Raw genomic sequence first — 19055 nt, forward strand, 5'->3', positions numbered from 1 at the left:
ACTGGCAGAGCTGAGACAGAACCTCAGACAGCCTGCATCCAATGAGGATGTTCTTCCTCACCACTCTCAGGCTTCAGCACGCACTCACCAAGCCCCTCCCCAGCCTAACACTGGCCACAGCCATTTCTTTGCCTAGAAATGCTCTCAAAAGCAGGGCCAGGGACTTGGTGCTGCTAATAAAAGACACTTGCTGTCAAGCCTGCCAGATGTCTTCTAGCCTTCCCACACAAGCACACATACCCAAAACAAATAAATATAAGTAATTTAATTATTAAATTTAAAATTCATCAAAAACTAGACTTAGTTCACTAGTAATATTATTGGATGATTTGCTAAAAATAAGGCCAACCATCTCCTACTATTCTCAGACACTTAAATTTTTAAAGGTTTGTTTTATTTTTATTATTTTATGTGTATGGAATTTGTCTTAGTCAGGGTTTCTATTCCTGCACAAACATCATGACCAAGAAGCAAGTTGGGGAGGAAAGGGTTTATTGAGCTTACACTTCTACGTTGCAGTTCATCACTAATGGAAGTCAGGACTGGAACTCAAGCAGGAAGCAGGAGCTGATGCAGAGGCCATGGAGGGATGTTTCTTACTGGCTTGCTTCCCCTGGCTTGCTCAGCCTGCTCTCTTATAGAACCCAAGAATACCAGCCCAGACATGGTACCACCCACAAAGGGCCCTCTCCCCTTGATCACTAATTGAGAAAATGCTCCACAACTGGATCTCATGGAGGCACTTCCCCAACTGAAGCTCCTTTCTCTGTGATAACTCCAACCTGTGTCAAGTTGACACACAAAACCAGTCAGTACAATTGGTACCAGTGTAGTGGGGTATTCCTGTGACAACCTAACCATGTTTTTGGGAGGATTGTGGAAGGACTTTGGAACTTTGAGCTAGAAAAGCTGTGGAAAGTTCTGTAGGAGCCTGGAAGACAATGTTATGAACATTGCAGAAAATGGAGGCCTGGCTTGTGAAATTTCAGAGGGAAGATTAAAGACTCTTAAAGTGGCCATGTTTTGATTGTGAAGATTCTGTGGTTTTGGTTAGCTGGGGCTGAAGAATCAGCTGTGAGTAACAAGATACCAGAACCACTAAAGCAAACCTTTGTGTTACTGGGACTATTGATGCTGGTTAGCTGGAGCTAAGAAATTATCGGTGATTAAGAAGAGACCAGCATCACTGAGATGAAATCTTCTTGGAAGTGTTTTCTGAGAGCACAGAGAGTGTGTTCCAGAGATAGCCACAGTTGTATTTTGTGCTGTGGCTGGACTTGGTACTGTGTAAGAGTCACCCAGATAGTACTGGTTTTGAAGGCATGAAGGGGTCATAAAGAGCAGCTGAGGCTCTTGGCACAGTGAGAGGCCATGCAAGGCCATTGGTGAAGGTGCAGCTTCAGTTGCAATTGATGGCCCAGGACTTGAAGGGGTCATGCATAGGAGCAGAGGCTTGTCACCATGAAGAGAGCCTATGAGAGGCTATTGGTGAAGCCTAATTACAATGGAAGATAGCAGCATTTTGGAGATGCCAGTACCATGTGACGACCACCAAGAACAGCAGCAGCAGTGGAGTACAGGCAGCTGGAGCCTAGAAGACAAGCTGTGTACTACAAAGGGCAGAGCTGAAAAAGTGACCCAAACCCTTGGAGGAGCCCAGAAGATCGTGAGTTGGATCCCAAACATAGAACCATTGGAGTTTGAGTTTTGCTTTTGGTTGTGACTGTGCCCTGATATGTTTCTCTCCTGAAGGAAGAAAGTATTTTAGTGGAGACCACCGTTGAGAGACTTTGAATTTTTAAAAGACTTTGAATTTTAAAGATATTGGACATTTTAAAGTGAATGAACTTTTAATATGTAAAGACTGTGGGACTTTTAAAGTAATTTAGATCTTGGGGATGAATAAGAAAGTAAGGGTTGAGGCTTAAAAGTGATGTGTTTGTGTGTCAAGTTGACAAGGGGTCAATTGCACTGACTGGTTTTGTGTGTCAACTTGACACAGGTTGGAGTTATCACAGAGAAAGGAGCTTCAGTTGGGGAAGTACCTCCATGAGATCCAGCTGTGGAGCATTTTCTCAATTAGTGATCAAGGGGAGAGGGCCCTTTGTGGGTGATACCATCTTTGGGCTGGTGTTCTTGGGTTCTATAAGACAGCAGGCTGAGCAAGTCAGGGGGAAGCAAGCCAGTAAGGAACATCCCTCCATGGCTTCTGTACCAGCTTCCTGACCAGCTTGAGTTCCAGTCCTGACTTCCATTAGTGATGAACTGCAATGTGGAAGTGTAAGCTCAACAAACCCTTTCCTCCCCAACTTGCTTCTTCTTGGTCATGATGTTTGTACAGGAATAGAAACCCTAAGACAGATGTTTTGTCTGCATTATGTCTGTGCACCATGTGGGTGCCTGGTTTCTACAGAGGGCAGAAGAGGACATTGGTTCCCCTACAACTAGAGTTACAAAGACCTGTGAACTTCTATAAGTTTGCTGATAATTGAACCTGGGTCTCTGGGAGAGCAGCTAATGCTTTTAACCATCAAGCCATCTATCCAGCCCCAACACTTATATTTTAATGTTTTTTTGGGGGGGGGAGGGGGATAAAAACAAAACAACACATCTATTAACAATATGTAAGTAAGGATTATATGATGGCCTGGTAATCCCAGCATGAAGAAGGAGACCACGACTTCAAAGAGAACCTGGCTACAGGGCAAAATTCCTCCTCTACAAATAAATTAAATGATTAAATCCTATATGGACCCCAATAGATATTTGATCTGGACACATGCATCCATCTTCAAGCCAATGAATTGTTTCAAGAGCTGTAATACGATATACTGAAACAGTCACACTATGTGCAAGCATGGGACGTGATACCCTGCTCCAAGAAAACTCTACAGCAAGGCACTTTTACAGCTATTAAGCTTACAACCCCTCTCAGGTTAAAGGGGTTAAGAATTTATATTTGTGCATACAAAAATTACAATTCCACCTACAGTGCTAGAATACCAAATTACTTATTACTTACTTTCATTCTTCATCCATTTGTTCACTCATTGTTCTTCATACTATCTAGCTAGCTGGTTTTGTGCTGTGGTAATTGTCACTATTGGGTTTTCTTCCTCCATTTTTATCTTCATCATCTCAAATCTTATTTCCTTGGTCTTAGAATATATGACAATATCTGAAGCTTGATTAATGCTGCATTTCATCCAACTAAAGCCAAAATGGTGAAAGTAGTACTTCAATTTTCACAAATCATTCTAACTACTTATAAGAGGATAAAGTTGGGTGTGGTCATGCACTCCTTTAATCCCCAGCAAGAGAGCCCCAGAGCAGCCAGGGCTACCCTACCCTACCCTACCCTACCCTACCCTACCCTACCCTACTCTAAGAAACCACATGGATGGGATGGGATGGGATGGGATGGGATGGGGTAGGATAGAGTAGGGTAGGGTAGGGTAAGGGAAGGGAGGGGAGGGGAGGTTAGGATAAGATAGGATAAAATAGGATAGGATAGGATAGGATAGCTAACAGCTGATATAGATGTAGATACAAAAAATTATGAAAATTTACTGGGGTATTTAGTTAAAAGCCCCATAAGTCAACAGCCAATCTTAGAAAGCACATATGTAACATGGGTCTAAAAGATGTTATTTCTTTAGGGTAGCTCTCTAAGATTTTCCATGTGAGCTTCTCTATACCACTCTTGATGATTCGCCTGTCATCCATGGCATAATCACTCAACATTGCCGACATCAGGTATTCTGACCAGGCCACTATTCCATTAGAATCAATGCACTCGAGCCATAAGTTACTTCTTTATCCTACTACTGACCAGAGCTTTAGTCTATTGCTCTTTTCTTCCTCCCTCCTTACATAGTATCTGGACCATGCTCTACAAATTTACCAATCTCTGTACAAATCAAATCTACTCTCCTAGACTGGTTTTTACCATCAAAAACAGCAATAAGGAGGAAAAGACAGATAGGGTAGTTCCTTATTGAGACATTTATATAAAGACTTGGATGTTATAGGGACTGGGGAAATGGCTCAGCAGTTAAGAGTACTGACTGCTCTTCCAGAGGTCCTGAATTCAATTCCCAGCAACCACATGGTGGCTCACAACCATCTACAATGGGATCTGATGCTCTCTTCCTGTGTGTCTGAGGACAGCTACAAATGTACTCATATACATAAAATAAATAAATAAATCTTTATTTTTAAAAAGTCTGGGATGGTTGGGCAGTGGTGTGGCTCATGCCTTTAATCCCAGCACTTGGGAGGCAGGGGCAGGCGAACTTCTGAGTTCGAGGCCATCCTGATCTACAGAGTGAATTCCAGGCCAGCCAGGGCTACACAGAGAAACCCTGTCTCGAAAAAACCAAAAGTCTGGGATGTTGAGTTGTTTTAAAGCTTAACCTACTTCACCATCACTTAAGCAAATCCTATGAATGAAATGCAAATGCATCCAGATTCTATTCTGTGGTGTCCAGTGCCACAAAACACTTGTCATTTCCAGCTATATAGAAGGCAGGTAGGTATAAGAACAATCAGTGAGGTCCGTGATAGACAGACAGACAGACAAAAAGTTTTCAAATGTGAAAAGGAAGCCATGAGGGGAGGTAGGCAGGATGGCCAGAGGAGGCAGAGGCGGAGGTGGAGGCGGAGGTGGAGGGGGGGGTAGAAGGGAGAAGAGCAGATCACCGAGAATTAATTTTATTTTGAAATATCTTAATTAAAAGCAATACTATGTGTGCTGATTTTTTTTTTTTTAAGTTTCCAAGATCACATGAAACCCACAATTCTAAGAGAGGCAAATCTGAGTAGACTGCATCAGTGGGCTGCAGCTTAACAGCATCCAGGCTGAATAAAAACTGCAAAAGCAAGGCAGCTCTGAAGTTTCCAGAGCTGGGCTATCTCACTCGAGTTCCTTCTTCTGTGTATGAGTCACTGAGCCCATGTCTCAGTTCCACCCTTAGCCTCTTCTTACAACTGTAACAGATGAGGGCCCTCTTCACCATGCTTGCCTGCCTGACAATAACAGGAGAAGTCACATAATGTCTCTTGTTTTGTATTTTGTGTAAGAATTATACATTGTGTTATATAAAGTAAAACAGGGCTACCTTTTTAGTAAAAATTTTAGGAAGTATATATTAAATATAGAATTTTCTTATTAAATGGGATTATTTATTCAATCAATATATAATACATTCTGCAATAGAATGCTTTATCTGTTTTTGTCTATAAGTATTTGAAACAAAGTAACATGAAACTTTTCACATGCTGGACTTCATCAAAAGAATGAAGCCATAATCAGTAGCCAAGTAGAAATGCTCATTTAAATACTATCATGACTATCTCTCTAATCAGAATCTTCTGATCAATTTCCCAAGGTTATCCGTGGATAATTAGAAGCTTAGGAAATGTTTTCTTTAGGGCATATCTACAACACAAACATGAAAATCCATATTTAAGCAATTGCATGCTACTTTTAAAAAATCACAATTTCCATCACAATTAGTCCAAATTATACAACCTTTTTGTAGTTTTTAGTATTGACATTTTTTTTAAATTTGCTTGTTGATTGTGAAATTCTGAAATCACACAGACCATATAAAACCACAAAAGAAAGAGCACCTTTTTATTTTCCCCAATGCACCATGTTTCTACATTGCTTACACAAGTTATACAAGAAACACTGTTAGTTTCTATATAAAGATTTCCATAAATTTTTTATAGTTTCTATAAATGCATAAAATTACTGGTTTCATTATAACCTGTGTTTCGGTGCCAATGGAAAGAAGAATTACCTGTAACTCTATTAGCAATCGGTAGATACAGGGGTGGGCAAGTGTGCACATACCCCTTTCCAGGACACTCTGATACTATTTCATCAAAATTTATATGTGCACTTGGGGAAATAAAACCTTCTAGTATCCTCAAATCTAATCGTCACTGTTAGAACAAATGGGCTATGAAAAGTGTAAAATTGTGAGAACAAAATAATTGTATATGATTTATGATAATCATATTGTGACTAGTATGCTTTAAAATCATATGTAATGCTTGTTTCACTTGATATAGTACAATGATACTTATGGAAGTATCAGATAGGCTACTCTATCTTTATTTCATAATATCTCTTGCCATGTATCAATAACTATTACCAATTTTTAATCTGAAAATAATATGTATTGTTTTGAAGCCAATAATGGGCTTTTGATGAGAGTAGTAACCATTTGCAAACATGTAAATTTAACTATTGTTTTACCCTTAATTCAATTAGTATTCACTAAAATGCTTCTAATGCAATAAAGTTTTACCAGTTCTTTCCATAATCAGAAATGACCAGAGTAAACAAATTATAAAAGTTAAAAAAAAATGCACCTGGTTGAGTGTAGAACTGTAGAACCTGGTTGACTGTAGTTTTTTTGTTCATGATTCAGAACTCCTCCTGGCTTTTCTTACTTCCTGTGTCTGACTGGCATGCTGTCTTTGAGGACTGGGAGGGCTGCATTACTCTGCTCATTGTTACAGGCTGAAAAGAAGAGACTTTCCCCATAACCCAAAGGAAGCCCAAACCCATCCTCAATTCCATAACCTTAACTCTTTAAAAATTGCCTATTTTATTATATATTTATGAGAGAGATATTTTTTTCATTTCACAATAAGCTGTTGGAAGGATTTTTTTCAAAAGTACGAGATCCTTTTCAAATCAGAACCCTACCACTGTTGATAGTTTAGTATTAAAATTATTAAGCTTTAACAAAAGCAGATGAGTAAGTAACATGAACTCTGAGAAGCCCTTGCTTATCCCAATTTTTGTTGTTTGTTTTGCTCTTTTTAAAAAATATAGACACGGCACATCTTCCAGGAATTAACAAAGCCTCTATTCTCAGGCTTAAAAATAGCAGGCTTACTAGACTTTTAGTGAAATATTGAGTGTTACAGTGATTTAATGGTTTTAAACCATAGATGTCATTGTGGTCCGACTGTGTCACAGACAAGTTAAAGAAGGAAAATAAATGGGGCACAGAGAAATCACTTTGTCAGTAATTACAATCAAGAGCCCTAAAATGTGGCTCAGGCTGCTCATTACTTCTTCTTTCTGTATCAAGACCCTTATTTACATTTCAGATTACATTTTTTATGAAACAGTAAGATCTATCAGAGCTGAGAGAACTGAAATAATGAGGAGAAAACATTTTAATAAAATGTGTTGGGTCTGCATTACTTCCGTGACAGAAAGAAAGGTTTCCTCTATAGTGATGGATCATTTATTCTGCTTCTAAACGAGGAGCAAAAAGATGAAACTGATGAACTTTTACTGCCCATTTGTCTTTAGCAGACAATTAAGACAGAGAAGATCAAAATGGATTATCATACCATGCAGACAACTGGCCCAACAGTAATACATCTCTGAGACCACAGATTTGTAACTCTCTTTTATCCCTCCCCTTTCTTCTTACTTCTTTTTCCACTCTAAAGGCAGTGCTAGCTTTGTGGCTCAAGGAGAGCCAAAAGGCTGGTCATCATTATTCAGTCACAGATGTCAATCTAACCTCCCTTTTTTCTCAGTTTCTAAAGCAGTGAGGCACAATAATTTGTGACAGATTCTTTTACTGTAAGGTACAAAGAACACACAGAATAAAACATCTAGCATCAGCCAGCGTCTCTGATCAAGTGTGAGGGAACATGGAAAATACACTATATGTAAAAACAAGCTATGGTAGTTTAGACGAATGAGGAGAGAAAACTGGAGGGAGAGGGTATGGGGAGGAGGGAACCTGAGTGTTCACACCCTCCCACACAGTAATAAGCGCTATATTGGATGGAGAATTATCTTAAATATTCCTTAAGGACCACAACATAAATGTTTTAATATCTGAAATGCTGTAGTTAAAGTTTACACATAATAGAATATTTCCAAGAATCTTTTATAATGGTATATGGGAGAGACGAAAAATTTGAATAGTATACAGGAGAGACATAATTTGGTTTACTCAAACAATAATGCGAACAAAGCTTATAACTTTAGAATATAGTGATTTTTAAAGGCAAATAAAAATAAGCATTGTTCATTCTTTTTCATAGTAAATATGATTCCTCATGTACATTTTTAGAAAGTTGAAAATAATATAAAAAAAAATGCCTCATTTCCTGAGTTGTTTGGGTCAAGAAGGGAAAGTATACATCTTAAAAGTTTGAGAAGGTGCCAAACAACTCTATGTTGTGTACATTCTTGTAGGTTTCCCTTAACCCAGAGGTCTGGATCTCAGACCCAACACTGTGTCACTCCTCCAAACAAAGGAGCTCTATCCTGTGAGCACCTTTAAAGATAACTGCAGCTATTACTTCATAACTGCTTACTATAATTTTAATCATACAGGAAATGTGTGTAAGGCCATCTATTGACAAGGGTAAAGGACTACATTTACTACAGTTAACGTCACATTAGCCAACTGGACTCCACATGCAATAACAGTGCCGAAAACAGTCTAGATTTCTCTGTGGATACTCATATGCATATATAGCACACACACACACACACAGCCTCCTCAAACACGTGATGAATACACACATATGTACTCAGGAGAAATGAACACAGTTGCTAAAACTCCTGATTTGTTCCAGCAGTTTCTTCTGAGTAGTAAAATCCTGGAATGGTTTATATTTCTTTATGCTTCTTAAGCTCTACTTTTGTTTGACTTCTACTTTCTAGAGCTTTGTTACAAACTTACTACCTATGCAATTTCTAAAGTTACATACTTTAAAAAAAAAAATCACGTCACTTAACGTTTTCTCCTATAGAACAGTCTCTCCCTGGATAATGCAGATCAGAGATCACAAAGGTTATTTACCTACTTAAAGGATATAAGAACAATCATTTCCTTAAGAGCTATGACCATCACTGAATTACAAACAATAGTTTTTCATCCTATAGATAATTAAAAATGTTCAGTAATTTTATTAAAGTTTTTAATTTATTTTTAAAATCTTATTTTAATCTTGAGGTCAGACACAAAGTAAACCAAATCAGCTGTCCTAGATTCTTATCTCCCAAAGCCTTATTATAAAACATGCCACTGAATAGCTTATATGCCTGGTCACACTGTCACTCCTGTTTTCAAAAAGACTATAAAATACCTTGCTCTCTCTATGACAGGCCACAATACAAAGATGCTACCATTGCCTTGAATGGTTCTTTCCTATGATAGTTACCCTCACTCAAGGACTGGTAACAGAGAACCTTGAATGAATGCATTAAGTGCAAGCTTTGTGCACAATATTGTGCTTGTGTGAAAGCTCTGATAAAGTTGCTAAAGATAAAGTGTGATAGTATTGTTGTTAATGATGCTTTTTTAATATTTAAAAAGTATGTCAAATTGAAAATTTGAACTAAAAATGCAATGAGTCAAATAAAGCTACAAAGTGCCTTCAGTATTCCTTGGGGTAGAAAATGGAGAACCAATGTATAACCTGGAACCAGCTATAAAAAAGAAGAGAGACATGAGATTGTCAGCACTGTTGTTTGCAAAGTGCTAGAACTTTGAAAAGTGAAGGAACCACCTGGGTAGCATCAATACCCCATCTCATAGGCAGTGCTACTTTCTCCCTACAAATACCTTTTTATTCCAGGATGACAACAGGCAGTGTCACCTCTACTGCAAATCACTATAAGTCTTCCTCCCTTTCTGGTCAGACTGCTTGACTACTTAAATAGTATATTTAAAAACAAAAACAAAAACAAACAAAAAACCCTTCAGTTTACAGGCATGTAAATCTACCATGAATATTTTCAATCCCATTCACCTGCTTTACTTTTTTGTCTTTGGTTTCTAATTACCATTTCTATTCCTTTCTAAAACTTCATTTATCTCTTCCAGTTAAAAGAACAGTAATAATATGTTGAACAACTCTGAAATAAATTTTGTCATGTAAAAAATTAATTACGCATTCCAAACCTGGTCACTGTAGTCCTCCGGGAATTGCCTCTGCACCTCAGGATCTGTAAATAATTGACAGATAATATTAATTGGCTTTGGATTAGTGAGCAAGCAGAGGATCACACATTAATATTTGATCAGAAGATGATAGCAGCCCTGGCAGGGGATCCAAGGGGGGCAGCTGAGGCTGCTATGTTGATGAGCACAAGGAAGGGCTCAGCAAGGCACTCCCATTGCCCTCCTCCAGAAATACAAAAAAGAAAAATTTTAAAGGCCTGATGCTTCTGTTAACTTTAGACTATTATCTAATGTGAAAATCTTGCCAGCTGCAAATGCCCTCAATATTTTTTCCAAAGAAAATGAGTCTTAAACCTGCTTGACTTTTCTTCTCTAATCAGCAGCCTCCTTTTCATCGTTACAGATGTTGGCCTGATAAACCTTAAGCACAAGACAGACTCGGGAGAAAAGGACAGCAAGGGAAGAATTTTTTTCAAGAAACAAATGTAAGAGCCAGCACTTTGGAAAATAAAGCATATCCTTCCCCTAGTGCTTATGAAAACAAAGCCACAACTAAGGAAGTTTCCTTCAAAACAAAACCAGCACTTTTGGTCTGTCAGTATAAAATCAATATTATGAGAAGTGACATAAATAGGCTTGTATAGAAAGTATAAAAATATAAAGGTAAAAATATCCCTTCTGAGCACCTCTGTAGTTACTAAAGGGCTCACTTCATTCTTAAGTTGTAAGTATAAGACAATGCTAAGTCTGTTACGTCAACACAGACATGTGCCGTGTAAAAGCTAATAGCATCCCAACTACAACTCATTAGGAAAGCATGTAAGCTTTTCAGTAAGAAAGAGATTTGGGGACTGGAATGATGGCTCAGCAGTTCAGAGCACTCACTGCTCTTCCAGAGTTCCTGAGTTCAATTCCTACCGATCATTGTGGCTCACAGCCATCTGCAATGTGATACAATACTCTCTTCTGCTTGTCTGAAGATAGCTACTGTGTGTGTGTGTGTGTCTGTGTGTGTGTGTATGTGTGTGTGTGTGTGTGTGAGAGAGAGAGAGAGAGAGAGAGAGAGAGAGAGAGAGAGAGTAATAAACACATAATTTAAAAAAGGAAGGTGTGGTGGCACACACCTATAATCCCAGCACTTGGGAGGCAGAGGCAGGCGGATTTCTAAATTCAAGACCAGCCTGGTCTACAGAGTGAGTTCCAGGACAGCCAGGGCTACACAGAGAAACCCTGTCTCGAAAACCAAAAAAAAAAAAAAGAAGAAGAAGAAGAAGAAGGAGGAGGAGGAGGAGGAGGAGGAGGAAGGAAGGAAGGAAAGGAAAAAAAAGAAAAAGATTTGGCTCCTCAGAGATGCACAGCAAGGGACTAGAGGACAGAACAGTGCATATATTTGGGAAATCATCTATCAGTACAAAAGGCAATGTTTGGGGGCCTCCCATTTACATTTAACAATAATCTCACAGTATACACTGCTTGTTTCCATTTGTCTTTAAAAGTTACACTAAAATGCCAATTGACTTCCCTGTGAACCTGAATCCTTGCAAAGGTTCAAATCTTCCAGAGTACAATTAATTTTTCAGTGAATAGGTGGGTAAACTAGCTACTTTTTAAATTTTTGAAATATGTTTAAAAATCACAAAAACTATTGGATTTTTTTTTTAAGTCTAGGATTATACCAAAGAACAGAAATACTCACAAATACCGAAAGTATTCTCCACATAGGTAGTAGTACATAATGCAGACCATTTTGACCTCTTTGGGCGTGTCTCCTTAGCTTTGCAATGAATGGCTACTATTACAGGAAACCATGACCAATCAAAATGCAGAATTTAGATCCCAATCAAAACAGAGACAACTCGCACACAAAAGGCTCAGGGAACACCGCAGAAAAGTGGGCTGAACGATTTGTAAGAATCAGGGGTTTGCTGTAAGACTGTGTCTCCTACTAACCTCAGAAGCTACACCCTTAAGTCTTACCACACGACTACCTAAACATGAGCTGAACAAGTACAACAACCAATAAGCATGCCAAAGCGAATGAGACAAAGGCCAGAAGACCTCAACCCTACCAAATAATTACACATAACTAAGGAATGCTGCGAGTGGGAGAAAGTCTTCCACAGGGAAGAGCACAGCAACTAGTTATCCAATGCTAAGTGGTGAGTCCTGAAACATATACAAGTTAACATTATACAGATTGAGCAGGTTATATTTAGGAATATATACACATACATATACATATGCATATAAATATATTGTGAGTATATGCATATAACAACAGTTAATGAAAAAGAGTCCATAAATTTGAAAGAGCAAGGAAGGGTATATGGGAGGGTTTGGAGGAAGGAAAGAGAATGAGGAAATGATGTAATTAAATTATAATCTCAAAAATAAATATAAAAGATGAGATTTTAAAAAAGACAAGTGAAAATTACCTTCTTTCTTTACCTTGACTTTCAACTACTGAGACTAATGATGTGTCTAGGTTGTGAGCTGGAGAATTCTAGAGTAATGCTCCCTGCAGCACCATTGGGAGTTCCCTTCCTGAGCCAGATAGCAAAAGCATTGCCTGTCTTTGGCCTGCAGGCTTGACCTACACAGGATTCTACTCTCCTGAAAGAGGAGGTCAGAGGATACTAGCTAAGCTGGCAGGCAAAGTCTAGATTTAGCATGTCTTATCCAAAATGCTTGGGACCAGAGTGTTAAAGATTTGTGAGGTTTTCATGTTTGAACTATTTGTATTGACTTTATGGGTTGAACATTCTTAACCTAAAATGCCAACATCTGATGTTGGGAGTATTTCAGACCCACACATGTTCAAACTGTGTGGGTCTAACAAAGAAGTTAGCAGCAAGATGTGACAGACAGACCAAGAAACCTGGTGAGTGGCAGAGCTTTAAAAGGACGAGGAGAAGGAAGAGGAGGAGGAAGAATAGGAGGTAGAGAAGAAGAGGAGGAGATAAAGGAGGCAGAGCAGCAACAGCAGCAGCAGCAGCAGCAACAACAGCAGCAGCACAATGACTATTGTCCCCTGAAACAAACACAACTGGTCTAGAAGTAAACCCAAAAGCAGCAGCTCAATGTCACTGAGAGGCACAACCAACCTGAGGGTGGGAAAGCCAGAGTCACACACAACTTGCTCCTTTTCTCCCAAATGCCATGTGGTTAACATAATTTTTTAACCAAAAAATTCATTCATATGACTGCATATTGGATCTTTACTAGCATGCCTTCTTTGTTGCAGTAATTTATGCTTCTTGAGAATCATAAAATACCAGCAGAAATAAAAGCTTTTTTTCTACCACCACCTTATGAAAGGATATGCAATAGAAATCAAAATTTGTGGTATAGTCTTCAAACTTCTTGCTTATATGTTAGACGAAGTCCCTAAATTTCTTTTTTAAACCTCTGGTAATAAGAAATAATATTAATAAGAAACCCATTACTTTAAATTAATATTTTAAATGTTTTTTTCATAAATATAATAGACTGGAATTAAGAAAAGAAAATAGATGAAAGAATTTAACACACTAAAAGTGAAGATGCCAAGGCAGCCAGTAAGAAGGCATCCCAAGCACATTACAGCAAACACTGCTTCAACAGTTAGCAGCATCTGATCCAAGGCCATCCCTAAAGTGAGAGTCCCAGATTCTAACAGAACAATGTTCCAGGACAATACACCCACTATTGTTTACTACAATTCAAGCATGAGACTTTTGTTTGTTTCTTTAAGGCTCCAGAGGTTTACAGAAAGCAAACTTCATGGGTCCTTAACATTCTCTAAAACAATACTTTTTTTTAAAGTAAACGCATTTTAAGACCAAAGTCCAATCTATAACATTCCACTGAATTAGTTCAAAGATCCAGTGTGATAGATGATAAAACTATGAAAGCCATTTTGCAAAACTTAAGACAGAGACTGCAAACAATTATTTGTCTTAAAACATCTATTCTGCACAAGAGGCTGCAATGTTTTTTAACATTGAGTTGATCAGGATGGCATAATGTCACCAAAATACTGACATTGGAAACATGTGACTTACAAAGGTCCAAAGACAATCTGCTTTTCTCAGGAAACACAACACCCCGCCTTACTAACACTTTCAGCATGGCACATACAAAACATAGCACCCTGCAGTTAAGCAAGCCGCCTTTAAATTTTCTGTCTGGCAGCAATCCACATGCATGTCTGTATGTTTTTACAAGTACTCTATGTATTTCATTGCGTCAGCTGCATTTCTTTGAGTTTTAAATGGTCTGGGAACATTTTATGAAATGTTCTATATATTTATATGGAAAATAATGCACACTGGAAAACAGCATCATTCTGATATTTACATATCCATTTTCTATCTACCATCTAGTACTGTAATTTCTTAATGTTCCAAAACACCTTTTTACTCAGAAACATAGCACCAAATGCAGTGTCACAAACCAGCTAACTCTTAATGAGAAAATCTTCATGTTAGAGTACCACCACGACAGAGCACAAGCCAACAATGAGCTGATGCAGGTGGCCATAAGAACAGAAGTACATGTCAGCCTTTTCTCTGAGAACTGTCTCTCAGACAGGAAATTAGGAACAAAACAACATACACTCTTCTTTGACCTCCTGCCTTGGCAACTTCCTTCAAATTTAAAAATCAATTATATTATCTCTCAGGTAAACACTTTCCTTTTTTATTGTTGTTCTATGACAGGTTTCCAGGCTGTCTTGGAACTCACAATGTAGACCTGGCTGGCCTCAAAATCATAGAGATCTTCCTGCCTCTGCTTCCTGAATGCTTTAGGCATACACCACCATACCCAGCAGGAAAACATTTTTCAATTTTTTTTTACTTTAGTATTTAAAATACCTTGTCAACAATATAAATCATCTGATAAGAGCCCCTACATCTTTCAACCAAAAAGGCCTAAAAGAGGCTCCTGACAAGGTTCCCTGTCCCAGCAGTGTGAAAGACAGACACTGCCTTCTCACAGCAGCATGGCTACTACAAGTCTGTCATAGTGTAGGACTCGCAGCAGTACAAGTTCATTCCAGCAGAGAATGGCTGTGCTGAAAACAGAGTGCTCCAGAAAGAAAAGACTGGCCTTCTTCAGTCTAAACCTATGTTTTCTAGTCTCCAACTATACATACTTTTAAATATTTAATAAGATATACCAGATTGCCACAGGATGTTTAATTAATAGAATAAGAGTTTGGGCAAGACTCACTGGAAAGGTACTATAAATTATTTTATATAGCTCCCAAACCCTTGCATTTGCCTTAGGCTTAAAGTTCCTAGAAAACCTGGTAGACAGGGCTTTTACAACAAAAATACGAAATAAATCATAAAAGTGCTGTGGTTATATATGAGGTCTCATTTGCACATTGGTAACTAGTATGTAAACACCCCCACCCCCACCCCCACACACACAGATCATTCCAAATTATTTCTGGTTCTCTCTCCCTCACCCATGGCAGACTACATTTGAAGAAGGCATGGCATATTTTCTAATGGATTATTGAAAAACTATGCTGACATATTTTGTATGAAATGTGTAACAACTGTATACTACCTAAATGTCGCCAACTTCCATAACTGGGGCTCTCCGGAGGACTCTGAAGAAGCTGCTGGCGAGGCAGCTCAGTGTGAGCGGACGCTGCTTTCACTTTTAACATACCAGGAAGCAAGGCAGGAAAAGTGAGATTTAATGCCTACTGAGCTGTCCAATCTTTGTCTCTAGGATGTCTCGGGCAATAAAAAACAAACTACTCAACACCCTTGATTCTCATAATTATAAAGGCCTGCCCTTTAAAAGTCAGGGTTTAACATAAACTATCAGCCATATAATCTCATTGCTCGATTTCATGGAGTTTAAGATATTATCTTTCTCTCCTACAACCATAAATGTTAATCCAAGCTGTAATCAGATTTAATTTTCCAGATGAGAAGATGGGAATCTGCTGCAAACAGGGTAATCATACACTCCACTGTTCTTTCTCTAATGGTATTTTCCAATTTTATACTCCAAAACTGTAGCTAGGAAAATAGTACAAGAAGCTATAACAACTTTTGAGGATCAACTCAATCTTTCTCTAAACATGTTTAAAAGTAAATTCTATATTCAAGAATTCTTTGTATAATGGGAAGCTAAAAGTTTCCTGACAGTGTGATTACAAACTAGACTGAAACAAAAAGCTTCAAAGATGGATATTCTCATTAAACCTATTAAAGCTACAAAAACTACTATACTTACTTTATAACCATAAAATACTCATACTGTTGGTTTAGAATTTTAAGTGAACATAATTATTCTAGCAATGCACTCATTTCTATCACAGTTAAATCTTACCTATTAAAAAAGTCACATTTTAAAAGGAATATTTTAAATACATTATATATTTTAAAAATCAGTTTTCCTTTTCTTGACAATGAAACAGGAAGAGTTTTTCATATCTTTATGTTTTAAGTTAAAAATTACTAGTCCTAAAATGGAAATTTGATCCCAAAAACTCAGAAGAGTATAAATAAATAACCCACTAATGAGAAAAACAGTATCTCTAATTTCTTCAAATTAACATTTATATGGTTTCTGTATCCCAATGGAATTATCCCCTAAAAAAATTTTATCACCTACTGAATATATTCACTTTTTGCTCTAAAATGAGAAAACTGTAAAACATAAAAACACTGAGCTGATTTTAACCATGACTCAGTTCTAGCAAGCATTTCCTCTCAACACTGAAATTTCAAATTCAATTACATACTATTTCACAGCAGCCAGTCTGATAACCTAGACACAAAATAGGTGGCCACTGACATCTATATTTAAAAAAAAAAAAAAAAGACAAATAGTGCTTCTCAGTGAAGGACGGAAAACCCACCTCTATGATAAGCAATAGTACGTTCACGTGCCGATTCCTCCTCAAACTAACGTACTCTGCTCTTCCGGCATGCCCTGCCCCAACGTGGCTATTAGTGCGTAAACAGCAGACACTGACCTACTGTTTTCAGCTGTTGGAGTTATAAATGTAGTACAGTTACCAATTAAGTGAATCAACAAGTCCTAAATGCATCAGCTGCTCTGCAAATAATGAGTCCTTTGACATCATAGAGCAAAATCCAGAGAATTCATCTTGCTGTCTGGAGAAATTTAACTGGGAAATGCCACTACTTATTGATAACTTAAAATGTGTTGCATAACTAACTTCACTTACAAAAGGAATATAAGTCAGATCCTTAACAAAATATGCCCAAAGGGATGTTCTCAGTTAAGGTTACCATTTCCCTTACTATACCCCAGTTTTCAACCCACTCATTTACATTTAGATGGTTATAGTTTCTTTTTACTTAGTTCAGAGTTTGAAACTAAGTTGATCAATAACATATATAGATAGATGTCACCTTTTTAAACAGTTACAATCTCAATTTCATGGAAGTTTTCTGTGAGTTACCATGTATTGTAGCTGGATGCTAGTATTGGGAATAGAACCTGGGGCCTCAGGCATGCAAACCTACTCAGTGATCTACCACTGAGCTACAGCCTTGGCCCTATCCTGCCCTTTTGAATGAGTAACCCAAACGTCACATTTTTATGTCTATGTAACTATTCTAGACTTAAATTACAGCTGCGCCTTTTATACACCAAAGTATAATATCCGTGATTGTGTGCCAGAAAAGAGGCAAGTTTTTACTCAAAACTACTGATGGAGTACCAAGTATACGTCAGTAGCACTGGGACAGGCATATTATACAAAATTTCTGTTTTCCCTTTCATAACAAAGTTATCCTTGGAACTATCATGTCAGTTTTATTATAAAGAATGCAATAGGTTTGCCTAGGGTTTTACCAACTTGTCCAACATCTAAAAGTCAATATGCATTTGTGGTATAAATGCTACATGTCCAGCCCAGGTGATAAACAAGCCCCCCAAGAGTTTATATTTAACAGCATAAATGGAGAACACAGTACTTAACAAGCAGTGCCTTGGAGCTGACAAGAGCTAAAGCAGAGGTTAGCCTAGAGGCATCGAGCCTTGTCCAAAAGAGAAGAGCAAAGGCTTCTTGGAAGAAAGGCAGGGAAGTGGGGGAGTCTAGATCTAGATCAACGGTCAAGCCCATAATGCCACACCCTCATTCTGAACAGAACAGAGCCAAAATATTTCATGAAATCAGGTCCCATGTTTTACTTAGTTTGTTTCCTACAAAAAAAATCTTTTCTGTTACAAATAATAACAAATAGAATAGAAAAGAATAAGCTACTTAAATACCCTGTCTCTTTAAGTGGATAAAAAGGCCTATTTCAAAACATCCAATTGAAGAAAAGCCTTTGACTGCCATGGGCTTCCTAAGATCATGTTCGCATGTGGTAAAAACACAATAAATATTAATTGCTGGGATACTGTTAACCCCAAAGGAGAAATAAGCAAACACTATAAGTGACATGACTACAGACATATAGGTGTACCTCATACTGGAAATATGGGTGTTCCTGAAGTAAAATTTTATAAACCCAATTAAAAATGTCCCCATTGCCGTCTAATACTTACCTAGAATGTTATAACTGTCTAAGAACCAGGTTTCAATGACTGCAGATCTTCAAGTCACCATTTATTTGCCTCCTGGCATATGTTTGCTAATGATCTGTAAACATCATGCACCAGGGACTATCCTGATTTTCAGAAACCCTGAGGTGAATCTTTATGAACTGAAAGTTCTTTCTGTTCATTTCTTTGCTTTTTGAGTTTACAAACTCAGTTTTACAAACAGAAAGAATCCCACTCAAAACATATGCAGAACAATTATAAGCCCACTAGCTACCATTTACTGGGTGCCTAGGCACACCAACTATCACTGCAGGCAGTTTAACCTTGTTTAATCAAAATGACCCTGCAAAGCTTAAGAAAGAAAAGTATCTACTTTATAAATACAAACTGTGAAGCTCACTGGGAGCAAATCAACAGTGAAGTAACAGAGGCAGGATTCGGCCAAGGCCTGTCAAACACTGAAGAATCCAGCGCTAGCTTTCTTCTTTGGTTTTTTTTATTCGCATCCTCTTGTTGATCTGTCTTCTCATCATTATTGTGACTCAACAATAAGAATACATCTGG

At 37.9% G+C, this 19055-nt stretch overlaps 1 protein-coding gene across 9 annotated transcripts in view; it reads right to left on the bottom strand.

The window, feature by feature from the left end:
* Nucleotides 1-19055, bottom strand: part of Dennd1a (DENN domain containing 1A) — a 480683-nt gene that overhangs the window by 342344 nt on the left and 119284 nt on the right. For 8 of the 9 annotated variants that reach the window (XM_052182388.1, XM_052182389.1, XM_052182385.1 and 5 more), the window contains one exon: nucleotides 9963-10006. In XM_052182388.1, coding sequence (XP_052038348.1) covers nucleotides 9963-10006 — 44 coding nt within the window. Of the gene's footprint in view, nucleotides 1-9962; nucleotides 10010-19055 lie in introns of those variants that run through there. The other variant, XM_052182393.1, reaches the window with a different exon arrangement.

The sequence above is a fragment of the Apodemus sylvaticus genome, chromosome 5 (genome assembly GCF_947179515.1).
Source record: "Apodemus sylvaticus chromosome 5, mApoSyl1.1, whole genome shotgun sequence".
Lineage (NCBI taxonomy): Eukaryota > Metazoa > Chordata > Mammalia > Rodentia > Muridae > Apodemus > Apodemus sylvaticus.